General features: G+C 38.9%; 1 protein-coding gene across 5 annotated transcripts in view; it reads left to right on the top strand.

Annotated features, from left to right (window-relative positions):
* FANCI (FA complementation group I) overlaps positions 1–27502 on the top strand; it is a 102062-nt gene that overhangs the window by 28949 nt on the left and 45611 nt on the right. For all 5 annotated transcript variants that reach the window (XM_053223568.1, XM_053223567.1, XM_053223566.1 and 2 more), the window contains exons 3-13: positions 181–253; positions 8770–8900; positions 9307–9463; positions 9544–9601; positions 10985–11026; positions 11793–11916; positions 12614–12699; positions 14919–15045; positions 20074–20166; positions 20781–20917; positions 26665–26845. In XM_053223568.1, coding sequence (XP_053079543.1) covers positions 181–253; positions 8770–8900; positions 9307–9463; positions 9544–9601; positions 10985–11026; positions 11793–11916; positions 12614–12699; positions 14919–15045; positions 20074–20166; positions 20781–20917; positions 26665–26845 — 1209 coding nt within the window. The remainder of the gene's footprint in view (positions 1–180; positions 254–8769; positions 8901–9306; positions 9464–9543; positions 9602–10984; positions 11027–11792; positions 11917–12613; positions 12700–14918; positions 15046–20073; positions 20167–20780; positions 20918–26664; positions 26846–27502) is intronic.

Here is a 27502-nt window from a genome sequence, read left to right as displayed (position 1 = left end):
GACAGCTGTGCATCATGTTAAGATCTACTCTGCTCTATCTTAATAAATGTTATTCGTGATACCCAAAGTCTCTGAAGGATATGAACTTGACAGATAAATGTGCTTCATATTGGGAATTTAGGTCACTGGGTAGAGAAATTGTTGCCAGAGGTTTGTAGCTTTTTCTCTCTTTGATTACAGTTGGCTAATCTCCTTCAGAATCAGGCAGTGAAAGGAAAAGCTGCTGGAGCGCTCCTGCGAGCTATCTTCAAAGGTAATAAAAACTAATGCTCTTCTATCTCCGAGTACATTGGTAGATTTGTTTACTTATGGCCCATATTGATGCTTTTCTTACTGTTTAAAGCACCACTGAGACTTTGGGAATTTTACAAAATCAACTAAAGCTGCAGTCTCTCAGGGCGCCTGGGTGGCTCAGTTGGTTAAGCGTCCGACTTTTGATCTTGGCTCAAGTCATGATCCCACAGTCAGTGGGATCAAGCCCCACGCTGGGCTCTGTGCTGACAGCAAGGAGCCTGCCTGGGATTCTCTCTCTGCCCCTGCCCCACTTGTGAAAATGGACATCCTTATATTGTTCCTGATCTCAGGGTGAAATCTTTCAATTTTTTTTATCATTGAGTGTGAAGTTAGTTGTGGGTTTTCCATAGATACCCTTTATTAGGTTAAGGAAGTACCCATCTTTTCCTAGTTTGTTGAGTGTTCTTCTCATGAAAGGGTATTGGATTTTTCAGATGCTTTTTTGTCTACTGAGATGATACATGTGATTTTTATTCTGTGCTGTTCTATTTATATGGTATATTACATTGATTATTATACATTGAGCCAATCTTGTATTCTTGGTAAATCCTGCTTGGTTATAGCGTATGATCCTTTTTATATGTTGCTGGATTCAGTTTGCTGAATGTTGAGCATGTTTGTGTTTGTAGTCACAGGGATATTGATCTGTTTTTTTTTTTTTTAATGTTTATTTTTAATGTTTATTTTAATGTTTGTTTGTTTATTTGTTTATTTATTTATTTATTTATTTTGAGAGGCAGCACACGAGCTGGGGAAGGGGTAGAGAGAGAGGCACAGAATCTGAAGCAGGCTCCAGGCTTCGAGCCCTCAGCACAGAGCTGGATGCGGGGGCCTGAACCCACCAGCCGTGACATCATGACCTGAGCAGAAGTCTGAAGCCAACCAACAGAGCCATCCAGGCACCCCGATCTGTTTTTTTTTTTTTTTAAACTTTTCTTAATGTTTATTTACTTTTGACAGAGAGAGAGAGAGAGAGACAGACAGAGCATGAGAGGGGGAGGGGCAGAATCCGAAGCAGGCTCCAGGCTCTGAGCTGTCAGCACAGAGCCCAATGTGGGGCTCGAACTCACAAACCATGAGATCATGCCCTGAGCCGAAGTCGGTTGCTCAACCGAGTGAGCCACCCAGGTGCCCCTGATCTGTTTTTTAATGATGTCTTTGGTTTTGGAATCCTGGCTTTATAGAAAGAGTTGGGAAATGTTCCCTCGTCTTCTGCATTTTGGAAGAATTTCCAAAATATTGGAGTTAATTCTTTAAACATTTGGTGAATTCACCAGTGAAGCCATCCAGTTCTGGGCTTTTCTTTGTGGGAAGTGTTTTGGCTGCTAATTCAATCTCATTATAGGTCTGTTGAGATTTTCTATATTGAATTAATTTTGCTGGTTTGTGTCTGTCTAGCAATTTATCCATTTCATCTAAGTTCTCTAATTTTATAGTATTTCTTTATAATCCTTTTTGTTTCTGTAAGATCGGTAACACTCCTCTTTCATTGCTGATTTAATAACTTGAACCTTCTCCTTTTTCCCTTGGTCACTCAAGATTTTTCCATTTTTTTTTTTATCTTTTCAAAGAAAAAGATAATGGTTTCCTTGATTTTTCTGTATTCCTCTATTCCTCTATGCCTTATTTCATTTAGGTCTGATTTTACTCTTATATTCTTTTCACTTGCTTTAGGTTTAGTTTGCTCTTTTTATAGTTTCTAATGGTGGAAGATTAGGTTATTGATTTATCTTTTTTGTTGTTGTTCTTTTTTTTTTTTAAATTAAAAAAAATTTTTTTTTCAACGTTTATTTATTTTTGGGACAGAGAGAGACAGAGCATGAACGGGGGAGGGGCAGAGAGAGAGGGAGACACAGAATCGGAAACAGGCTCCAGGCTCTGAGCTATCAGCCCAGAGCCCGACGCGGGGCTCGAACTCACGGACCGCGAGATCGTGACCTGGCTGAAGTCGGAAGCTGAACCGACTGCACCACCCAGGCGCCCCATGTTGTTGTTCTTTTTTTAATAAAGGCATTTACAAGTATAGGTTTTCCTCTAAGCACTGCTTTAGCTGCTTTCCATAACTTTTGCAATGCTGTGTTTTTGCTTTCTTTCATCTCAAGGTACTTTCTAACTTCTTGTGTTTCTTCATTTGACACATTGGTATTTATGACTGTGTTAATTTTCATATATGTGTGAATTGCTTAGATTTCCTTCTGTTAATTGATTTCTAGTTTCATTCCACTGTCATCACAGATCATAAATGGTATGATTACAGTCCTTTTAAATTACTCAGAATTTTTTTTATGGCCTGATATGTTGTTTATCCTGGAGAATGTTCTATGTGCACTTGAGAAAATTGTGTCTTTTGTTGTTGGACGTAGCGTTCTATAGATGTCAGATTTAGTGTGTTTATGTCTATTTCCTTGATTATCTTCTAATTGTTCTATCCATTATTGAAAGTAGGGTATTGAAGTTTTCATTTGTTGAATTGTCCATTTCTCCCTTCAGTTGTTTTGGTTTTTCCATTGTATATTTTGGAGCTCTTTTGTTAGATGCTTATATATTTATAATTGTATGTATCTTGATGATGGATTGACCCTTTCATCATTATAAAATGTCCTTTGTCTCCAGTAATAGTCTTTCCCTTAAAATGTGTTTTTTTTTAAGTTTATTTATTTTGAGAGAGAGTGCAAGTGGGGGAGGGGCAGAGAGAGAAAGGGAGAGAGAGAATCAGTCCATCAGTGAATCTGTCAGCAGAGCTGGACCGGGGCTCAATCTCACAAATCGTGAGATCATGACCTGACCCAAAATTAAGAGTTGGACAACTGATTAACCAACTGAGCCACCCAGGTGCCCCTTAAAGTCTTCTTTTCTTTAAGTTTTTTTTTTTTTTATTTTGAGAGACAGAGTGAGTGTGCTTATGCGTGGGAGAGGCAGAGAGAGAGAGGGAAAGAGAGTGAGTCCCAAGCAGGCTCTGTGCCATCAGCACAGTGCTAGATGTAGGGCTTAATCCCCGAGGTTCTTGAGATCACGACCTGAGCCAAAATCAAGAGTTGGACACTTAACCGACTGAGCCACCTAGGCGCCCCAAGTGTTTTTTTACTAATATTTGTATGGCCAATCTAAGTTTCTGGTTACTATTTGCATGGTGTATATATTTTTTGAGATATTTTTGAGGTATTTATTTTGAGAGAGAGTGTGTGTGTGAGTGGGGGAGGGGCAGAGAGAGAGGGAAAGAGAATCAGTCCGTCAGAGAATCTGTCAGTGCAGAGCCGGACACAGGGCTTGATCTCACAAACTGTGACATCATGACTGGAGCCGAAATCAAGATCAGATGATTCTTCAACCAAGTGAGCCAGCCAGGTGCCCCTTAAAAGTCTTTTTTTTTTTTTCTAATATTTGTATAGCCAATCCAAGTTTTTGGTTACTATTTGCATGGTATATCTTTTTCCATCCATTCTTTAACTTTCAAATTATGTGTCTTTTGAGTCTAAATTGTGTTTCTGGTTGACAGTATATAAATGAATTTTTAAAAATTTATTCTGCCAGGGGCTCCTGAGTGGCTCAGTCGGTTGAGCTTTTGACTTCAGCTCAGGTCATGATCTCATAGTTTATACGTTCGAGTCCCACGTTGGACTGTGTGCTAACAACTCAGAGCCTGGAGTCTGCTTTGGATTCTGTGTCTCCCTCTCTCTCAGACCCTCCCCCAGTCATTCTCTCTCTTCTTTCTCATCTCATCTCTGTCTCAAAATAAATAAATAAAAATTAAAAAAAAATTTATTCTGCCAATCTTTGTCTTTTGATTAGAATGTCTGATCCCTTTTCTGTAGTTACTGATAAGGTAGGGTTTACATCTGCTATTTTGCTATTTGTTTTCTTTGTTTTAGGTCTTTTTTTAACTTTATGTGTCTTGTGTTAAATAGATAATTTCTAGTGTAGCATTTTAATTCCTTTGTCATCTTTTTTATTATGTTTTTGAGTTACATTCTTAGTGGTTGCCCTGAAGATTATAACTAATGTCTTAATTTATAACAGTCTAGTTCAGATTAATACCAGCTTAGTTTTAATAGTTTACAGCACTTTGCTCTCTATATAGCTTCTTTTTTCTCCCTCCTGTGTGTGATTACTGTGATACAAACTCATCTTTACATATTTCTGCCCATCAACAAAAATTTTAAGTTTGTTTAAATTTTTTTTTTTTTTTTTACATTTATTCAATTTTGAGAGGCAGGGAGGGACAGAGAGAGGGAGACACAGAATCTGAAGCAGGCTCCACGCTCTGAGCTGTCACAGAGCCTGCCTGACGCAGAGCTCGAACCCATGAAGAGTGATGAGATCATGACCTGAGCCAAAGTCAGATGCTTAACTGACCGAGCCACCCAAACACCCCTGTTTGTTTTTAGAGAGAGCACGCATGAGCAGGGGGGAGAGACGGAGAGAGAGAGAGAGAGGGAAACTCAGACTCCACGCTCAGCAAGCAGCCTGATATGGGGCTTGATCCTGTGATCCTGGGATCATGACCTGAGCCAAAATCAAGATTCAGACATTTCAACCGACTGAGCCACCCTGGCACCCCAATCAACACTGATTTCTATTTATTGCTTTCTACAAGTCTTATAAATCAGGAGAAAAAGTAATTACTACTACTTTTGTATTTTCTTATGTAGTTACCTTTACTGGTGCTATCTCATGTGGATTTAAGTCACTGTCTAGTGTCCTTCATCTCAACCTAAAGGATTCCCTTTAGCATGGAGCAAGTCTTCTGGCAGCAAGTTCTCTCTTTTTTTTAATCTGGGAATTCTTAATTTCTCCTTCATTTTTGAAGGGTGGTTTTTCTGGTTGTAGAAATGTTGGACAGCCCTTTCAGCAGTTTGTGTTATCCCATTTCCTTTTTTTTTTTTTAATTTTTTTTTAATGTGTATCTTTTTCAAAGAGAGTGACAGAGCTTGAATAGGGGAGGGCAGACAGAGAAGGAGACACAGAATCGGGAGCAGGCTCCAGGCTCTGAGCTGTCAGCACAGAGCCCGACGTGGGGCTGGAATTTACAAAGCGTGAGATCGTGACCTGAGCCAAAGTGGGATGCTTAACCTACTGAGCTGCCCAGGTGCCCTTATCCTTTTTCCTTCTGCCTTTCAGTGTTGCAGGGGAGGGGGCGGGGGGGTTGGAGGGTTGGTTTTTTTGATGAGAAACCAGGTGTTAATTATATTGAATACTCTTCCAGATGACTTGCTTCTCTTTTGTTGCTTTTTCAAGATTCTCTTTGTCTTTGCTGTTTTTTTTTTTAAGTGTACCGTTTCTGTGTCCCTAAGTACATTAACTATTCTGGAATTCTAATACTGTGTTGAATAGAGGTGGCAGAAGTGGACATTCTTGTATTTTTAATGTTTTATGGAAATTCTTTCAATCTTTAGTAGTTGGGTATGATTGTTATGGGTTTTCCACAGATGGCCTTTGTTATGAGGAAGAGTCTTTGATTTCAGCTGTTTGTTATGGGATGTCTACCTGTGGTTCTCTTGGGTTTATCCTACTGGAATTTATTGAGCTGCTTAAATGTGTAAATTAGTCTTTGTTAAAATTGGGAAGTTTTAGGCTATTATTTCTTCTCTTCAGCCCTTTCTGTCTTTCTCTTGGGACTTTGATTATGTCTTGTGTTAGCACTCATGATATCCCACAGGTCTCTGAGGCTGTGTTCATTTTTCTTCTTTTTCTTTCTGTCCTTCAGACTGGATAATCTCAGTTGCCCAATTAAAAAAAATTTTTTTTAACGTTTATTCATATTTTGAGAGACAGAGTGTGAGTGGGAGGGGCAGAGAGAGAGGGAGACAGAATCCGAAGAAGGCTCCAGGTTCTGAACTGACAGCACAGAGCCCAATGCGGGGCTCGAACTCACAGACTGTGAGATCATGACTTGAGCTGAAGTCAGACACTCAACTGACTGAGCTACCCAGGTGCCCCCTCAGTTGTCCTATTTTTAAGTTCTCTGATTCTTTCTTCCACCTGGTCAGATCTGCTGAGACCTTATTGTGGATTTTTCAGGTCAGTTATTGTACTTTTCAATTTCAGAATTTTTATTTACTTATTTACAGTTTCTGTCTCTTTTTTGATACTCAGTATTTGGCAAGACATTGTTCTTAATATTTTCCTTTAGTTCTTTAGGTATGGTTTCCTTTTCTTTGAACATATTGGAAACAGCTGATTTAAAATCCTTTTCTGGGGACACCTGGGTGGCTCAGTCAGTTAAGTGTCTGACTCTTGATTTCAGCTTGGGTCGTGATCTCACAGTTTGTGAGTTTGAGCCTCATGTTGGGATCTGTGCTGATGGTGTGGAGCCTACTTGGAATTCTCTCTCTCTACCCTTCTCTTTCTGCCCTTCCCTTTCTTGCTCTCTCTCAAAAAAAACTTTAAAGACTTTTTTTAAAAACTTAAAACTTTTTTTTTAAGTCCAAGAGTGCTCAAGCAGGGGAGAGAGGCAGGGGGGAGAGCAGAGAGAGAGGGAGGGAGAGAGAATCCTAAGCAGACTCCACGCTCAGTGAGGAGCCTGACATAGGGCTCGTTCCCATGACCCTGGATTCATGACCTGAGGCAAAATCAAGAGACATTCAACTGACTGAGCCACCCAGGTGCCTGTCCTGCTGATTTAAAATCTTTGTCTAGTAATCTAACATCTAGGCTCTCTCAGGGACAGTTTTTAATTGATTCTCTTTTTTCCTGGATATGGGCCATACTCTTGGGACATTTTAAGTGATATTTTGTGGGAACTCTGGAAATGAGATACCAGTCTCCTCTTCCAGATATGTTTTTGCTGTTCTGATATTCCTTTTGTCTTTATGGTGGCTCCTCTGAACTAATATAAAATATTAATTGTTTGTTGTGTATGGGCACTGTTGGGTATGGCCACTGAAGTCTGTTTGGTTAGCTTTGCAGTTAGCTAATGATTGATTGGGCAAAGATTTCCTTAAATGCCTGGAACCATTGAGTTTCCCAGCCTTTGCTGGGGAGCCCTGTGATGTTGGAGGTACACCTTCAGAGCTCAAGTGTTTTATAACTCCCATTTAGTCTTTCTACTTGTGCAGAGCCTCACAGCCAGAGGGGAGAGTTTAAGGTCTTTTTGGGTCTTGCTTTGCCATGTACACTCCCTGTGCATGTGCATAGCCCTGAGTGTATTTGCATGGCTTACTAGATTCCTTGGAATACATCAGAATGTTTCAAAGCCCCCTATGCGCATATTCTCCAGGATTTCCTTTTAAGTTTTTTGGTCAGCTTCTTGCTTGCCTAACTATTATTGCTGCCTCAAAGCATCTAAAATAGTAATCAGTTGCTACTGATTTAGACAGATGTCCTGGGTAAAAATGGCCTTTTGCACTGAACGAGTTCAAAGGTCAAATAAAGACAAGCCTTGGGGTAGCTGGCTGGCTCAGTCAGTAGGGCATGTGACTTTTGATCTTGGGGTCATGAGTTCAAGCCCCATGTCACGGGTAGAGTTTACTTTCAAAAAAAAAAAAAGACAAAGCTTGGTAATGAAAATTTCTAGGGAACAGCCAGACTGGTCAAATGACAGTTCTTATCTGGGAATTGGGCTTTGGAGGTGTTTCAACCATATTCTGTCCCCCCCAGGGGCTGCTAGGCTGTTGGCTTTCGGCTTTTACCAGCACCGTGGGGCTATTGGTTTTAAAGACTACCTGAGCTTGCGGGGGGGGGGGGGGGGGGGGTACGGTGCTATGGGAGTTGAGGGCATGTTAAAATACCACAAAACTTGTTCTTACTGAGATTCAGCTGTTTTTCTTAAGTAAACACTCCCTGGATTTTTGCAAGCCTTTGATTAATTTTCAGAGTTGTGAACAAGTTGATTTTCATTATTTTTATCAGTGTTTTTACTGCTTTTATGGAGGAAAGGATTTCTGAGGTCTTTATTTTTCTGCCATTCCCACTGACATTATTCAGTGATTTTTAAAAAAATTTTTTTAATGTTTGTTTATTTTTGACAGACCGAGCATGAGCAGGGGAGGGGCATAGAGAGAGGGAGACACAGAATCCAAAGCAGGCTCCAGGCTCTGAGCTGTCAGCACAGAGCCCAACGTGGGGGTCGAACCCACAGACCTCGAGATCGTGACCTGAGCTGAAGTCAGATGCTCAACTGCCTCAGCCACCCAGGCGCCCCTCAGTGATGATGTTTTAAAGTGGAATATGTTAAAGACATTTAATTTGGGTTACTGGGCCCAAAAAAGGCTCTAAGATATTTTAGAAGGTATTTCTCTTTCTGCACTATGAACTTATTTTAAAAATCAGTGACATAGGTGGAAGAAGAAAAGATGACATTTCAGTCATCCACCTAAATTAAATACTTTTGTAAAGCTCTTAAATATTGCTGCTCTAAACACAATGGTAATCAGTAAATTGATAATTCTGCTTTATTAAACTACAGTGCTATTTTTCCTGTTTGCCCTTCAACTTTCTTCTTTCTTTGTTTCTGTACTATTCATTTAAAACAATAAGGTTCCCCCTGCTCTGAGGAAGCTGGAGCTCTTAGGAGGCTTAAGATATACATTCGCTCAATCCAGTTGGTGGAGTCAGGGGATTTGCAGAAAGAAGTAGCATCTGAGATTTTAGGATTACTAATGGTGGAGGTAAGAGGGTAAATTTGGAGGGGGGGGGTTGTAATTTGTTGAGGGAAGGGAAACTCTGATGTGCCAAACCTAGCATAGTTCCTACTTACGAATAAGAACTATTAAAAAACAGAAGTTGATGGATGGTCCATAAACCCATGTTTACGTTAATTTCTGATATGGTGGGCATCTGATATCTTTGAAGAGTTGGTGTATTTGAAAACTTTGGAGAACTGATGGAGGATTCTGACCTTTGAAATCTTTTATGATCAAAAGTTTTGTACCAGAGCAGAATGATTTCCTGGATCCCTTATAGGACCAGTTCTGGGTTTCAGTGCCAGTTCTGTTCAGCAAAAGACTTTATTTCTTGGAGAGACCAAACATTTAGATTTCTGCTTAACATTTTCTTTGTCTCATGAATTTTTAGGTTCACAATTTTCCAGGACCATTACTGGTTGAATTAGCCAGTGAGTTTGTTAGTGTTATCAAGGAGGGCAGGCTAAAGAATGGAAAATCTTTGGAGTTATTACCCATTATTCTCACTACCCTTGCTGCCAAAAAGGAAAATGTGGCTTATGGAAAAGGTAATTTTTTTTTCCCATTTTTAGTGGCCTTTTCTGTAGTCACTTAATCAAATTTATCTCACTATATTTTTCATTTCTAGGTGAACTAAGTGGGGAAGAATGTAAGAAGCAACTGATTAACACCCTGTGTTCTGGCAGGTGAGTCTTTCTCATTAACGTGTAGCACTTTCTCAAACATGCATGTGGCCAAAAAAAGGATTACTGTTGATGTCAGGAATTTTTATCACTAAGTTTTTGGTCTGTGTTTTTGCTTATAATGTACCACTGTAAAACCATTTAGTTTGCAATGAATTTTTGAGAGATTAGTTACTATATTTTCTGTTCTAAACTACATATAGTTTATTTGACTCTTCATCTTAACAGAGCAGTGTTGTCTTCTAGCATTACTTGGAGTCCCAAGGTCCTTAAGGCTGAGAGGTCACCCTTCTGCTATATCTTTTATGTTTTTTTGAGTGAGTGGGATACATAATGATGTTGTACCTTTAAGCCAGAAATAGGGGAATCCACCCTAAGGAAAGACTCCAACATAATAAGAAAATTCTCATACGTAGACATGTTCACCACAGAAATTTGTGACCAACTTAAACATAGTGTAATAGAAAAATTTAAGTTATGGTAAGTAACCTGTGTAAGCTAAGGTAGAGAAACTCCATGAAATTTAGACCCATTAGAAGTAAAATATATAAAACCATCAATCGAAAAATCCTTACCATATAGAGAATACAAAGTTATGTAATACAATGATTATGTTTGGGTACATTGAAAAGAACCAGAAGCGAACACCCAAGATTATCTAAATCAGAAATAACAGCTTTTATGGTTCCTTACATAAGATCCCTAAAATATACATGATTTTAAGTATGTATCAGCACATGTGTGCCTATATGTTTATTTGATTTTAATTACACTAGAGTTTATTCAATATACATCACAATATACCTTGCATTTTTTCATTTACTGCATCTGTTCATGTCAGAATATATGACTCTACGTCATCCCTTTTAATAGTTCCATACTATTCTGTTGTATTTGGCTAGTCTCCAATTGTTAAGAATATTTTTTTTCTAATAAATAATATATGGTTATTTGGTTTTTTGCTATTATAAAAAGTGTTTGCAATGAACATCCTTATATATCTAGGTGACCTTTTGTAAGCATGTACTTGGGATAGATTTCTAATACTAATTTGGGTGGGTCTGTGCTTATGTGCATTTTTAAACTTGATAAGTATTGCCAGCTTATCTTCCCAGAAGGGTTCTATCAGTGTACACTCTCTAAAATCATACGTGGAGACCATTTGTTTCCCCAAATCTTCCCAGCATTGAATGTCATCAGACTTTGATTTTGCCAATCTCATAGGTTAAAAGCTGTTATTTCATTGATTCTTTGATCTCATTTCCCAGTGATACCAAATCAAACTAGAAATGGCCTTAATTTTTCCCTCATTAATTTTACAAAGGAATATGCAAATAAGTGAAGATGAGATAAACTTTCATATTCTTTGTCATTTTCTTTAACCAGATGGGATCAGCAGTATGTAATCCAGCTCACTTCTATGTTCAAGTAAGCATCTTTATTTCCTTTTTATGCCTGCCCTGCTGTGTGAACTTGGCCTGCTAGAAATTGAAATTTAGCAAGTTCAAGCACCACTTTCCCCTGAATAAGAGTAATGGTAACTTTGTTTTCTGTTATAGGATTTTTCCCCTCTAATTTTTCCCCCTTTAATTGCTTATTTAAAATATTTTTTGGGGCACCTGGGTAGCTCAGTCAGTTGAGCATCCGACTCTTGATTTCAGCTCGGGTCATTGACGATCCCAGGGTTGTGGGATTGAGCCCCACATCAGGCTCTGCAGTGAGTGTGGAGCCTACTTAAGATTCTCTCTCTCCCTCTGCCCTTCTCCCCAGCTCTCACTCTGTCTCTCTCAAAAAAACAAAAACTGTGATTTTCTTCTCTTAATATTTTATTTATTTTGAGAGAGAGTGTGTGAGCAGGCAGGGGAGGGGCAGCGAGAGAGAGAGAAAAAAAGAGAATCCCAAGCAGGATCCATCCATGCTGTCAGTGCAGAGCCCGACGTGGGACTTGAACTCACAAACCATGAAATCATGACCTGAGCCAAAAATCAAGAAATCAGACACTCAACCGGCTGAGTCACCCAGGCGACCCTGATTTTTTTTTTCTGAGATAACTTCCCTTATGTAAGGTTTTTGGTTCCCTTTAAGGTTCTCTGTTACAGAAAAACCAAAGGGCAGTTACAATATTCTAATTCTAATATATTCTAATCTCCCAAATAAGGCCATAGCTTTGGCCTTCAGAGTCTTTGATCCACAGGGATGTCCCTTTGGCTGCAGAAGAGGTGGAATTTGTGACAGAGAAAGTGTTGAGGATGTTCTCCAAGTTGAATCTTCAAGAAATACCACCTTTGGTCTATCAGCTTCTGGTTTTCTCCTCAAAGGTACACATAAAAAAGTATGTTTTTTCTTTTTAAACTCTAGTGGGATGGTCAGTTAAGAGCATTCAGTTTACTCATACTCCTGGTTTACATACTAGGGCATAGATGCTTTCATTTCATGTATGATGATATGATTAGTAAAAGGGTCAGGCTCTTCAGCCAAGGAAAACACCTGTTATTCTTGTACTACCACATTTGGTATGTGTGTGTAGTAGTAAAGGGGGTAAAATCTCACGAAGGGTGGACTAGTGGTCCCTTAACTGAAGTCTAATACCATCATCTAATAACATCTGTTTCAAACCGGATTTTTTTTTTTAAATTTTTTAATATTTATTTTTGAGAGAGAGACAGAGTAGGGGAGTGGCAGAGAGAGAGGGAGACACAGAATCCAAAACAGGCTCCCGGCTCTGAGCTGTCAGCACAGAGCCTGATGGCGGGGCTCAAACTCACAGGCTGTGAGATCATGAATGGAAATGAAGTCAGATGCTTAACTGACTGAGCCACCCAGGCGCCCCTCAAACCCAATTTCAACATGAAAAAATGTTCTGTAAATGCTAACTGTGACTTGAGGTTGTCATTTCTCTGTTTACATTCATACTCGAGAATACTCTAAGCTGAAAAAGTATTTTAAGTTCAGGTTGGTGATCTTGGCCTTTATAGGGAGACCTTACCTAATTTTGTACCTTTTTTTTTTTTCCAGGGAAACAGAAAGAAGGCTTTGGAAGGAATCATAACTTTCTTCAATGAGCTAGATAAGCAGCACAATGAGGAACAGAGTGGTGATGAGTGAGTAATACAGTATTGAAATAAAATCATTTTTGCAAGGCATCTTCTTATGTGTTTTACTTCATTGTTACTTAACCTCTCAGTCCCTGCCTTCACCTCAGCAGAGAACTTCCCTGGCCCTCTTTTAGCTGCTGAGCAGCTCTTCTACTCTTTCATTTGTAGCTTTTCCAGGAGAATAGTGGTAGTTATTCTGTAAGTTGTAAGTTTATAAACTGTTTATAAAGTGCTCTGTACCAGGAGCTGTATGGCCCTGGGACTACAGTGATGAACTAGTCAGACAAGGTCCCTGCTCCTCAAGGAGTTTAAATACTGTGAGAAGAGAACAGAAAATAAATAAGAAAAATATTAGAAGGTGCTATGCAGATAATTTAAATAGATGGTCTGATAGTGACAGGGTAGCTATTTTAGGTTCAGTGGTCAAGGAAAACCTCTTGGAGAGGGTGTTATTTTAACCGAATCTTGGATGGGAAGAGCCACGATATGTAGATCAGGGAAAAGAACATTTTTAGTGGGATAGTGACTAGTGAGTACAAATGCAAGATGCAGCATGGCATTTTGAAAAAGAGGGTTTTGTTTTTTTTGTTTTTTTTTAAAGCAAACATTTGTAGAGTGCTTACCCTGTGTCAGGTGTTCTAAGCACTTTAAACCTCACAACAACCCTATTTGCCTCAGCTTTATGCATGTGTAAACTGAGGCACGGGGAAATGAAGGACTATCCCAACATAGCTATAAAATGGAGCTGGAATTTCAGTCCAGGCAGTTTGGCCACAGAGCTCATGCTGTTAATCCTGTTGCGGCCTACTGCTTCTACTACTCTAGGGTAACTTTTGTTATTTGGCTTGCACAATTGATAAGAAGATGGTCTTTTCTTTCTTGTCTCTCTTTTTTTAATTTTAGGTAGGCTCAATGCCCACTGTGGGGCTAGAACTCATGACCCTGAGATCAAGAGCTGTGTGTTCTGACTGAACCAGCCAGGTGTCTCTAAAGATGGTCTTATACACTGAGTTAGGAAAGACTGACAGAAAAGCAGGTGTTGCACAAAATAAGCTCAGTTTTAACCATGTGAAGTTTGAGAGCTTGTTTGGAGGTTCTAGCAGGGGAGCGCAGCTACTCATATACCCTTGACTGAAGAACAGTCCTCCTCTATCGGGGAAGCTCATCCTCTTTGACAGAGCACACAGCTTCGGGAGGGATGCACATAGAGCGGTGAGGGAGGAAAGGGACACCCGCCTAGCCAGCCAGATCAGCCGAATCAACCCTGGCGATCAATGGGGTGACAGATGTTGCAGACAGATCGCCCGCACGTCCTAACCATGTTAAGTTTGAGATGTATATTAGCATCCCATATGGAGGTATTGAGTAGACAGCCTGGAGTAGGGAGAGGTCAGGACTGGAGATAAGAGACTGGGAAAGAACTAAAACCATGGGACTGGATGGGGTTCCTCAGGGAAATTGTGAAGAAAGAGAAACACAAGACTGAGCTCAGAGGCATTCCACCACTTAAAGGGAGGTGAGCCAGCAAAAAAAAAAAAAAAAAAAAAAAAAATTGGGGGGAAGAGTTCAGTGACAATGACCCAGAGAAGAAGAGTTTTTCAAGAAAGAAGTGGTCATTTGTATCATATCTGCTGAGCTGTTAATTAAGATGGGACTTGATTATTGGTTTTGGCAGCATAGAGGTCATTTGTAAGCCTTGCAAGAATAGTCAAATGGGGGGGGCACCTGGGTGGCTTAGTCAGTTGAACATCCGACTTTGGCTCAGGTCATGATCTCAGGGTTTGTGGGTTCAAGCCCCATGTCAGGCTCTGTGCTGACAGTTCAGAACCTGGAACCTGCTTTGGATTCTGTGTCTCCCTCTGTCTCTGCCCCTCTCCTGCTTATGCTCCCTCTCTCTCTCAAAAGTAAGAAACATTAAAAAAATAAAAAAAAAAAAAGAATAGTCAAATGGCATTGAGGGGAGTGGGTAGGGAGGGGACAGAAGCCTAATTGAATTAGATTTAACTGGGAAATGGTAAAGAAGTGGAATTAATGACAGTAGATAGTTCTTTCAGGAAGTTGTGTTACAAAGGGGCAAGGAACGAGGCAGTAGAATTTATACTTAACTCCCTGCTTCCAGTGATGGTACAGGTTCGGCTTGAGTTGGGTCTACTTGTTCATCTGAGGATGTGCATGATTGTCTCTTGTTCAAACCGTAGCTCATACCTTTCTGTTGAATCTTTTAGGCTGTTGGATCTTGTTACTGTGCCAGCAGGTGAACTTCGTCATGTGGAAGGCACCGTTATTCTACATATTGTGTTTGCCATCAAATTGGACTGTGAACTAGGCAGAGAACTCCTGAAACACTTCAAGGTAGCCCTAAACTCTTCAGGTGATCCAGGGATCTCTTTATGAAACAGGGTGTTTGAATTCAAGCCACTTCATTCAAGCTAGTTAATGACAGGGAAAAAGTGGAAGCATTGTAGAATGACCCTTAATGTCGAGGATGCCTTTTACTTTGAAAGTAGAAGATATATGATGTCATCACATTCTTAAGCAAGTTCTATTTTAAATCCAAACCTTCAATATTCTAATGTTTGAAAAAGAAAAAAAAGCAATGCCTGGGTGGGTCAGTCAGTTAAGCATCTGACTTCACCTCAGATTATGACCTCACTGTTTGGGAGTTCGAGCCCCACATTGGGTGAGCTCAAGCCCTGCTTCTCACTCCCTCTCTCCCTCTCTCTCTCTCTCTCTGTCTCTCTCTCTCTCTCCCCCTCCTTCCCTCTCCCTCCCTCCCCCGCCTCCCTGCCATGGGATTCTGTCTCTCTGCTGCTTGCTCACTTGCTCCCCCTCTCAAAAAAATAAGGAAAAAGAAAAAAATACTGTTCAACAGGAAACTTAACATTTAATCCTAACTCTATCATTGTCTTTTGTGAGCTTCAACCTTGACCTCTGCTTCCCCATTTAAGAATTGGGATATTGCCTGTTTCTAGTAGTGTGTTTATGGGATTTTGTGAAACTAAGTCATTTGTCATTAAATAATTATGAAGTAATAAGATAATAATAGAGGTGTTTTGAGCTCTTTTGAAAGAAAAGTAATATACAGATAAAGGACCTATTTTTTCCTCCCATTTTATTTTGAAAATTTTAACCCACAGAAAAGTTGAAACGCTGTAGCACAATGAGCACCTATATACCCTTCACTTAGGTTCAGCTGGGTTTTTTTTTTTTTTTTTAATGTTTACTTATTTTGAGAGAGTGTGCAAGCAGAGGGAGGGGCAGAGAGAGAGAGAGAGAGAGAGAATCCCAGGCAGGCTGCATGCTATCCGTAAAGAGCCCCATGTGGGGCTCGATCTCACAAACTGCGAGTTTATGACCTGAGAACCAAAATCAAGAGTCAGACACTTAACTGACTGAGCCACCCAGGCAACTCTAGATTCACCAGTTTTTAAATATTTTGGGGGCGCCTGGGTGGCTCAGTCGGTTAGGCGGCCGACTTCGGCCCGGGGCATGATCTCGCGGGTCCGTGAGTTTGAGCCCTGCGTCGGGCTCTGTGCTGACTGCTCAGAGCCTGGAGCCTGTTTCGGATTCTGTGTCTCCCTCTCTCTGACCCTCCCCCGTTCATGCTTTGTCTCTCTCTGTCTCAAAAAAAATAAACGTTAAAAAAAAATATATATTTTGCCACATTTACCTTATCTCTCTGACATATATTATTTTTCTGAATCATTTAAAAGTAGAAGTCCAGTTTAGTGCCTGAATACTTCCACATGTGTTTCCTAAGAATAAGGATTAGTATTGGGGCATCTGGGTGGCTCAGTCGGTTGGAAGTCTGACTTCACCTCAGGCCATATCTCACGGTTTGTGAGTTTGAGCCCCACGTTGAGCTCTGTGCTGACAGCTCAGAGCCTGGAGCCTGCTTCGGACTCTGTCTTCCTCTCCCCCTGCCCTCTCTGTTTCTCTAAGATAAATAAACATTAAAAGGAAAGAATAGGATTAGTATCTTTTAATTGCATTTTTTGAAGCATCCAGCCCAATTGTCTTGTGTCTCGCATTGTTGGATTTGTCCTATAGTTTCCTCATGATGAGATACTCAACATTTTTGGCAGGACTGTTTCATAAGTGATGTTGTATAGTTTCTTTTGTAGGAGGTCAGTAAACTTTGTGTAAAGGGCCAGGTAGTATTTTATTTTAGACTTTATAAGCCATATGGTCTCTGTTACCACTACTCAGCGCTACTGTTGTAACAAGAGAGACAAAAATGAATGTGTGGCTGTGTTCTAATGAAACTGTATGGGCACTGACATTTGAAATTTAATTTTCATGTGTCATGAAATATTCTTCCTTTGTTTTTTTTTTCCCTCAACATTTAAAAATGTAGAAGTCAGTCTTCGCTCAAGGGCTATACGGAAATGGGCAGTGAGCTAGATTTGGCCCACAGGCTGTAGTTTGCCAACTGTTCTGTGGTGTCAAAATAGCAGAAGGCTCATGATATTAGGCTGTCTTCCTAGTGGTGATGCTAAGTCATTTGGTTAAGACAAAAACCATCAGTTTTCTTCATTTGCAAAGATACATGTTTCCTTTTGTAATTAGAAAGTAATCTATGGGCTCATAACTTGAGATGGTGTGAAAATCCTCAGCAGCCTTTCACCAGTGGTTTTCGTTTTCCCATCTACTGATGATTCTTGGCCTTAATTAGTAATTATACTGGGAGTTGCAAAATGGTAGAATTAAAACATTTTTAAAATTTTTTTATGTTGTTTTTTGTTTATGGCTTTTTTTATGGTTTTATTTTTGAGAGGGAGCACGTGTGCAAGGAGAGGCAGAGAGAGGGAGACAGAGGATCCGAAGCAGGCTTTGCGCTGTCACTGCAGAGCCCAATGTGGGACTCAGACTCATGAACTGCAAGACCATGACCTGAACCAAAGTTGGACGCTTAACCAACTGAGACACCCAGGCACCCCTAAAATACAAAAAATTCTGTCATTCCCTCTACATTATTAGCTGGCTTTCTTCCGTCAAAAAAGCCTCCCCCCTCCTTTGTTTATTTGTATATATTTTTTTGTTTTATATATTATTATTTTTTAAGTAGGCGCCCAGCGTGGTGCCCTTTGTGAGGCTTTACCTCATGACCCTGAGATCAAAAGTCAGATGCTTAACCGACTGAGTCACCCAGGTGCCCCGACCTCTGTATTTTTTGAATGTTGTGTACCCACTAACCTTTTTAATTCAATATATTCATTATTCATTACTCAAATTGACCCATATTTGGCCAGTTAGATCTTTCAAGTTGGCTTATGTGCCGTCCTGACGTGACTCTGAGCACTGCCTACCAAGGCTCGCCTTGTGCTTTGTTTGTGCCATCCATATGGGTATCAGGCATTTCTCCAAGGAGCTGTGGGTCCCTTTTGTAGGAAAGGATATTTAAAGACTGTAATGTGGAGCTAGACTTTAAAGTTCTTCTATCTTGTCTGTATCTGTTCACTCTTCTTTTTGTTCAGGTTTATCTTACTATATTAATTGATTTCTATCAAAGAACCAGTTTTGTATTTCTTCATCTTTTCACTGTTTTATTTTTGTTTGTTGGTTTTCTGTTTTATCTTTGATTTTATATTTTTTCTTTTGTCTTTTGGGTATTATTTCTTTTAGGCCTCAAAGACCTATTTTTTAAACTTACTGAGTATAGTTTATGTAAAATTCATCCACTTTAAGTTTACAATTCAGTAATTTTTCATAAGTTTACCTAGTTGTGCAACCATCACCATAATCCGGTTTTAGAACATTTTTATGACCCTGTAAAATCCCTCACGCCCATTTTTATTAAAAAAAATTTTGGGGGAGGGCGCCTGGGTGGCTCAGTCGGGTAAGCATCCGACTTCGGCTCAGGTCATGATCTCACGGTCTGTGGGTTCGAGCCCCGCATGGGGCTCTGTGCTGACAGCTCGGAGCCTGGAGCCTGCTTCAGATTCTGTGTCTCCCTCTCTCTGACCCTCCCCCATTCATGCTCTGTCTCTCTCTGTCTCAAAAATAAATAAACATTAAAAAAAAATTTTTTTTAATGTTTATTTATTTTTGAGTGGGGGAAGGGCAGAGAGAGAGGGAGACACAGAATCCGAAGCAGGCTCTAGGCTCTGAGCTGTCAGCACAGAGTCTGACATGGGGCTTGAACTCATGCTGTGATATCATGACCTGAGCTGAATTCGACCCTTAACCTACTGAGCCACCCAGGCACCTTCTTCCTCCTTTCTAAAAATATTTTTTAATGTTTATTTTTGAGAGAGAGAACACCCGAGAGAGTGCCCTCACACTTTTTTAGTTAATTCACATTCCCAACCCCAGGCTCAGGCAACCACTAATCTACTGTCTCCACAGATTTACCTTTTCTAGACAATTCATACAATTGGAATCATACAATATATGATCTTTTGTGTACGGTTTGTTTCATTTAGCATAATAATGTTTTCAAAGTTCATCTATGTTGTAGCCTCTGTCAGTGTTTCATTCCTTTTTATTGTTGAATAGTTATTCTGTTGTATACATATATCAGTTTGTTTAGCTGTTCATCAGTTGATGGATATTTGAATTGTTTTCCACTTCAGATTGTTTCCACTTCTACTTGAATAGCCACTTTTTTGGCTATTATGAATAACGCTGTTATGAAATTCACATGCAGGTCTTTGTGAAGACATATGTTTTCATTTCTCTTGGATAGATACCTATAAGTGGAATTTCTGTGCTGTGTGATAAATTTATGTTTACATTTTTAAGAAACTACCAAAGTGGCTTTATCATTTTACATTCCCTCCAGCACTATATGAGGGTTCTTGTTTCTTCACATCCTCACCATTTGTTCTTGTCTTTTTTATTTTCGTTATTCCAATACGTATGAAACAGTGTCTCGCTGAAGTTTTGCTTTGCAATTCCTTAATGACTAATGACAATCGAACATTTCTTCAATGTGCTTATTAGCTGTTCTGTTATCTTCTTTGGGGAAATGTTTATTCAAGTCTTTTGTCAGTTTTTGATTACATGTATTATTTTAAGAATTCTTTATATATTCTGGGTAGAAGTCCTTTACCATGTGTATAATTAGCAAGTGTTTTTCCCAGTTTGTGGCTTGTCTTTTACTTATCTTAATGGTATCTTTTGAAGCATAAAAGTTTTGAATTTTTATGAGGTCCAGTTTATCCGTTTTTTCCGATAAAAATTATGCTTTTTTAAATAATCTTCACCTAATCCAAGGTTTTAAAGATTTTCTGATACTGTTTGTTTTTTAAGTTCTGTAGTTTAAGGTCCTAGGTTTCTGATCACAGGTTTCTGATCCATTTAAAGATTGTTTTCAATAGGTTATGTTATACTTTTAAGATTACTGTAAATAACAACTCTTTTTTGTTTTCTTTATAGACAGGACAGCAAGGAGATTTCAGTAATAATACATGTCCCTTCAGCATTGCCCTCCTGCTCTCTATAACAAGAATACAAAGATTTGAGGAACAGGTATTTATTGATGACTTTTTGGTTCCTCTTGTATTTGATAAGGAGTAATAGAGCCCTTCTTTAGCCTATTCTGCTAGCAGCAAATTCCTCTATAAGACACGTGGGCCTGTGCTGTTTTCTGGGGGCTACCTGAAGACTTCTTCAGATAATTAGTTCATACCTTTATCTCCTGTGGTGTGGAAAGCCAGATGGTGAGGTGGGAAGAAGAGTGGAAACCTATCACACAGTCCCTTAAGTGACAACAGTAGGAAGTTTAGTAGGAAGAATTCACCAGCAGTTTTATTATATTGTAGCTTTCTAAGAAATTGTCCTTGATGGAGTTGAAATGAATGAGAACAGGCTAGTTGCAGGGACGAAAATATAAAATCCTTTACCCTTTTTTTTTTTTTTCATCTGTGTTCCCTGGTTGTGGGTAGTATTAGTATTGATTTTAGCCCTTTTTCTCTCCTAAGGAATGCTTGTCTCAAGTTCCCATTGAAAGTCCTAATTTTTGTATCCTACTCATTTAGTGAAAGTTCTTTTAGGGAAATGAGTGTATGGCAGTGAGCGTGAACAGATTCTGTAGCATGAGCTATCATTTTTTCTTCATTTTGCTATTTTTTTCATTACATTAGGTGTTTGACCTTTTAAAAACTTCAATTGTAAAAAGCTTTAAGGATCTTCAGCTTCTCCAAGGCTCAAAATTTCTTCAGAATCTAGTCCCTCATAGGTCTTGTGTTTCAACCTTGATCTTGGAAGTGGTGAAGAATAGGTGAGTTCATGAAGCCAAACCCCAGTAGGTTCATAAGGTATTTGGTGTTAAAAGATGAAGTCTGATACACTTGTGGCCCACCAGAGAAAATTGAGGACTACAGCTATTGACTCCACATATCAAGGGTAAATCCCTTAAAATTAATTGGTCAAGTGAGCTGTTCGTATATCAAAAAATCCTTAAATCCTAAGGCTTGATTTCTTGGCCTCCTTGATAACAAGAATACAGAACTGAAGTGGGTGCAATTCTTTCTTGGCCTGAATCTTCATTGGCTTTTTAGGTGAGTAAAAAAAATATTAAAAGTTTTATTTAACGGTTGAAGTTTGAGGCTGATGGATGGAATTGAATTAGCAGTTTTAGATAAATCCATTTTAAATCAAACTGAAAAGACTGGTATGCTGGATGTTATTTTAAGTTCAAGATCTACATTAGCTGTTGTAACAATCTTTACTGTGTCATATTTGCTTTGTGGATTAAGTAAGTTTTAAAGCTTTATGATTTAAATCATAATTTGAGGTAGATCTCATTCCACGTCTGGGAATTCTGATTTAGATTGAATTTTCATGAGGTTGGCACATAAGGCAAATTTCAGGCTAGAATCCATTGTTTCTAGGTGGTTTACCCATTGATAAACTTTAAAGCTTCTTTATCTTCTCTGTTTCTGGTTATTCTTCTTTTTTCCTGAGGTTTATGGTTGTATCTCCTATATTTTCCCAACCCAGTCTCTTCAAGTTGGGCTAAAGATACAGGCATATTAGCTAGCCAGGAAATTCCTGGAAAGCTGCCCTCCTGGGAGTCCCAGCCATAGGACCTGGAAGCATCTCCATCTATAGTTAGGGTGGAGTGGGCAGTTACCACCAGGTAGGACCAAACCTGAGTGAGGAGGCATTTGGAGAATATTACTAGACTCCTTAGAATAACCAGCTGGTTATTTACACATACTTGCTCCAGTCAGTTAATTAACCTGTAAATAATGTTATATGGTATATGATTAAATTTCTGGACGCCACTTAGCACATTTTGGTGCTATTGTATTTGGTTAGTGTTGATTTTTGGCATGTCTGTTATAACAGTGTATTCCTAAAAAAAAAACTCTTTTTAAAAATTAACACTTTAAAAATGATAGTACCTGTGGGGAAAATAAGGCGACTAGACTTAAAATGTATTTGACATTCAAAAAAATAAAAACTAAAAAATATAAAATGACATTCTAATTAGAACACTGATTTTTTTAAATTGAGATATAATTGACAGATAACATTTCAGATGTATAACATGATTCAATGTATGTATTGTAAAACAATCAGCGTAAGTGTAGTTAAAAAATTCAGTGTATTCTCTTTTTTGAAGTAAAATCAACATGCAGTGTTACACTGATTTGACAGTTCTGTACATTGCTCACCGTGATAAATATATTCATCTTCTATTATCATACAGCATTTTTAAAATATTTTGATTATTCCCTATGCTGTTCTTTTCATCTCTGTGACTTACAACTCGAAGTTCCTCTTAATTCTCTTTATCTACTTCTCTGTAGCCAAGATATGAAAGCAACTCAAGTGTCCAATGATAGATGAATGGATAAAAAAAATGTGATACACACACACACACACACAAGAATATTACTCAGCCATAGAAAAGAATGACATTTGATATATTCCTTTTTTCCCCAATATATTCTTAACTTAAAAGTTCTGCTACAGTAAATATGGGATTTTCACTTAAACAAGTTGCAGTAACCTGGAAAGGCACAGTAAGGGGAGTGTCGAGGCTAAATTCTGGATACCAGAACCAGATGCACAAATACTGGGAGAACCATACAATAAACACTTCACAGATACCAATTTGCAGTGGCCTAAGCCAAGAAGAAAACAGGGTAAGGGGCATCATGAACAGTCCTGTATTCCTCCATGGTTTGCTGTGTTCAGCTCTGTTGATATATTTTGTGTTTACTTGCAGATACTTAAAGGTGCAAAACGTTGGTGTACTAGGAAAAAAATCACATATGAACCAGTACAACTTCCAGATTATATTTACTCCCCTGTTTAACAATCATGTATGAAATCTTTTGTGTTACAGTTAGATATTTTGTAGTAAATGGACGGTAGTCTACTTTCTCCGAGATGAGAACCTCAATGCACACATTGTTTCTCCACTTCCTTCTTGTTAAGATTATTTTTTTTTTAATTTTTTTTTTTAACGTTTTATTTATTTTTGAGACAGGGAGAGACAGAGCATGAACAGGGGAGGGTCAGAGAGAGGGAGACACAGAATCTGAAACAGGCTCCAGGCTCTGAGCTGTCAGCACAGAGCCCATCGCGGGGCTCGAACCCACGGACCGCGAGATCATGACCTGAACTGAAATCAGCCGCTTAACCGACTGAGCCACCCAGGCGCCCCAAGATTATTATTAATAAGCACTTATTTAGGCATCATAGTAAATTTGACTGGTTTCTTTGTTTCCCTCTCTTTTGAGTCTCGTATTTTTCTCTTGAAAATATGCCATAAGTATATAACTTTTGAATTAATCCTTTCTGATATGGTTTGTAAACTTTTAGGGCACCTGGGTGGCTCAGTTGGTTAAGCAACAGGCTCATGGTGCTTGAGATCGGGCTCTGCACTGACCCTACTTAGGATTCTGTCTCCCTCTCTGTCTGCTCTCCCCCTCTTTCTCAATCAATCAATAAATAAATCGTCAAAAAAGTAAAGGATAGTAATCTGAGTCTTGTCATATCTGAAAATGTCTTCAATTTGCCCTTGCATCTGAACAATAGTTTGACTTCTAAGTTTACAATCATTTTTCGTTGTCTTTTTGCATCTAGAATTACTAATGAAAGTTTGATGATTATCTGATTCTTTGTACTATTGTAGATAATCTGTTATTTTCTTGATGGGAATTTTTAAGACTTCATTTCTATTTTTGATATTCTGAAATTTAACACAATTTACAGAAGCTCCTTTTTAAATTCATTCCTGCTTGAGGTGCTTGGGTGGCTCAGTCGGTGGAGTATTTGACTTCAGCTCAGGTCATGATCTCACGATTTGTGGGTTCGGGCCCCATATCGGGCTCTGTGCTGACAGCTCAGAGCCTGGAGACTGTTTTGGATTCTGTGTCTCCCTCTCTCTCTGCCCCGTTCCCGCTCATGCTCTGTCTTTCTCTCATAAACATTAAAAAATTAAGTAAATAAATTCATTCCTGCTTGATACTTGGTATGCCCTTTCACTTATAAGGATTCATGTGTTTCTTAAACTCTGTTTTTCTTATTTTCTTTGATTGATCCCTCCCTTTATCTCCATTCTCTTCTATTAGCTATAGGAATTTTTTTTTTTTTAATGTATTTTTAAGAAAGAGAGCACAAGCAGGGAAGGGGCAGAGAGAGAGGGAGACACAGAATCCAAAGCAGACTCCAGTCTCTGAGTTGTCAGCTCAGACAGAGCTGGACGCAGGGCTTGAACCCATGAACCGTGAGATCATGACCTGAGCCAAAGTCAGACACGTAAACAACTGAGCCACCCAGGCACCCCAGCTGTAGGATTTCTTGATCTGTGTGCCATGTCTCTTAATTTTTCTTTGAAGTTTTTCATATTTTTATCTTTTTATGTGAAATTCTACAAAAATCCCTTAGTTCTCTTATTTCATTAATTTGTTCTTCAGCTCTGTTTATTTTACTCTTAGGTTTAACTGCTGAATTTTACACTCCAGCAGTCATGTTTTTCATTTCTAAAATTGACAATTGGTTCATTTTTCATAAGTGTTTTTTTGTTTCATGCTGTAATATTCTTATTAAGGATATTTTTTAGACTTTTAAAATCTCCTTCTGTTGGTTCCTTTTACCTCAGTTGTTCTTTTCATTGAGTTTGATGCCTTTCTTTCAAGGTGGTATTTTTTTCTTACATGTGGTGATTATTGGTCGTCTCATTATTACTTTTGGAGTACCCTGATTTCTCTGAGAATGCCATGTTTGTTTAATACAACTTACCTCTGATGTAACGATAGAGGTAGGGGGTGCCAGGACTTAGCCTCCCTGATTCTGCAGCATGTTGCCGTACTCTCAGTGCTGCTCTGCCTCTTAGGCCAAAGCTCCTCCACTCAGAGATCCCACCTCTCAACAGGCTCAGTGTTGCTCACTTCTTGGCATAAACTGGGGGCGTATGGTGAGCTGTTGGGGAAGAAGGTACAGGGAAGGATGCTGTGTACCCAGCTGATCGTGTGGGGGGATTCCAGCCAGTCATCACAGAAGTTGCCCCAGAGTTCCTGCCAGTGCCTGGCATATCTGCCCTTGGTATCTACTTTTGGAGCCACCCCTTCATTTTGCACTGTGTGGTCAGTGGCTTCATCTTTCATTCTCGTGTTAGATTACTTTTCACTTTTCTTTTTTTAAATAGGCTCCCTGCCCAGAGGGGAGCCCAACATGGGACTTGATCTCACGACCCTGAGATTAATACCTGAGCTGAGATCAAGAGTTGGATGCTTAACCAACTGAGGCGTCCAGGCGCCCTTATATTTCTTTGACTTTTTAAGGATTCTTTATTATTTTTTTTTTTAAGGATTCTTTATAATTTCTAGTCTGTCAAAAATGCCTCTTGTTTTTCCACATTATTATGGGTTGTATATATGCACTGTATTTAGGCATATGCACACAGGTGTGTGTATCTTCTCTATCATTTGTAGGTATTGGGTGAGAAGCCTGGAGCATGTGCTCAGTCCATTATCTTGATCCCAGATCTCCAGAGTGAATATTATTAAAGTCTGTCAGAATGTTATGAGAATCTGTTCACGACTGTCTCCTTTATTTTTTAATGCTGTATTATAATTTGCAGCTGTTTAGCAGGTAGATATAATGATAGAAATGTTACTATAAGCATATCGTTTCTACTAGAGTGGGTAACATTAAATGGTATAAAATGACCAAGGATTCTGTTGCTATGCAAAAGGTTATTTGTAGTTTTAGCTCATGCTTTTGAAATCAGATTGTGCATTGATTCATACTATAAGATGAATATGATATAAATATATGAATGTATAAATATGAACGCAAATATCCCTGCTATAAATATTTACTGTGTGCCTTCTAAATGCTGGTTTTATGCCAGGCTGTATGAGTAAAAATAGGACTACAAGGTGGTCTCTATTATAGAGAAAATTTATAAGCATGTATAGAATATAAGTGTTGTTAGTGTTGGAGTGCCTGGGTGGCTCAGTTGGTTAGTTTCTGACATTAGCTCGGTCATGATCTCATGGTTCTTGGGTTCGAACCCCACACTGGACTCTGTGCTGACAGCTTGGAGCCTGGAGCCTGCCTTGGATTCTGTGTCTCCCTCTCTCTTTCTGTGCCTCCTCTGCTCATGCTCAGTCTCTCTCAAAAATAAGTAAACATTAAAAAAAATTTTTTTTAAGTGTTGTTAGTGTCATAGGAGAGGTAGAAGAAGCAACAATTAACTTCCAGTTATGAAATCTTGAATGGAAACGTATAATGGTCAGTACACTGAGATATTCCAGTTTTGTCTGTATGTTTTTGAATATTTTGTAGTTTTTGGATTTTCCCAGTGTTCTGTTAGTGGAAACACTGTACATCCAGGAATTCAGAATTCTGACATAAGGATCATGAGAAGAAAAGGTTCATGTGAATAGTGTTGATGATTCAGGTCAAGTTTAGGAAATGTGTAAACATGACAATGAATATAAAGGTAAAGTATCTTCCTCAGTTTTTTTTTTTTTTTTTTAACTAAGCTTTGTTTTCTTGCAGTGTTCATAGTTGGGATCATGTTACTCAGGGCCTGGTAGAACTTGGCTTCATTTTAATGGATTCATATGGGCCAAAGAAGATTCTTGATGGAAAAGCTATTGAAACCAGCTCATGTCTTTCTAAAAAACCAACCCAGCATGCTTGTAAACTGGGAGCTGATATCCTGTTGGAAACTTTTAAGGTGAGACCCTAGTTTGGCAGCCATTCCCTAATTCTGTGAAATTATAAATGGGGCATGGCGTTTGCCTGGGAGCTTGGAGGACAAGGAAGTTTTGAGTGTGCAGCAGTTTCCAGGAACAGAACTCGGGATAGTAATTAAAATGTGACAGATTCAGCTTGATGGAATGTTTGTATTTTCATTCTTTATTTGTATTAGTTTTCATGTGTTTTAATTTCCCCTTTTTCTCTTTCTTAGATGTTCAAATGTCAATTAGATTTTTATGATTTCCTCTTCTTCCTCCAGTAGTAAATCATTTTTTATCATTTTCTGTTTGGGAGCTTCTTTGGATGCTCTTATACAAGAAATCTTTTAGGTCACTGTAGAACATCCACCTTGAAGAATCATGTTTTTTGGTTCACTGTTTTTGAAGAACTCAGAATAGTTCTATTTTTTAATTCATTACCATATGACAATGATCATCTCAATCTTAATTTCTGAAACAGCTTTTAAAAATTCATTTCCTTTCAGCTAAAACAAAAGCTAGATTATGAGGCTAAACAACTTTGCTAATGATTGCTCTACATCATCTTCTTGACATTGAATTGATGTAGCTACACGCCAAAAGTGTCTGTTGGAAATGTTATTTGGGGGCTAATTTAAATGTAAATCTAGGGTTCT

This window comes from Acinonyx jubatus, chromosome B3 (assembly GCF_027475565.1).
Source record: "Acinonyx jubatus isolate Ajub_Pintada_27869175 chromosome B3, VMU_Ajub_asm_v1.0, whole genome shotgun sequence".
Classification (NCBI taxonomy): Eukaryota; Metazoa; Chordata; class Mammalia; order Carnivora; family Felidae; genus Acinonyx; species Acinonyx jubatus.
Note: the sequence above shows the minus strand (reverse complement) of the source record. Positions and strands in the feature narration are given on the sequence as shown.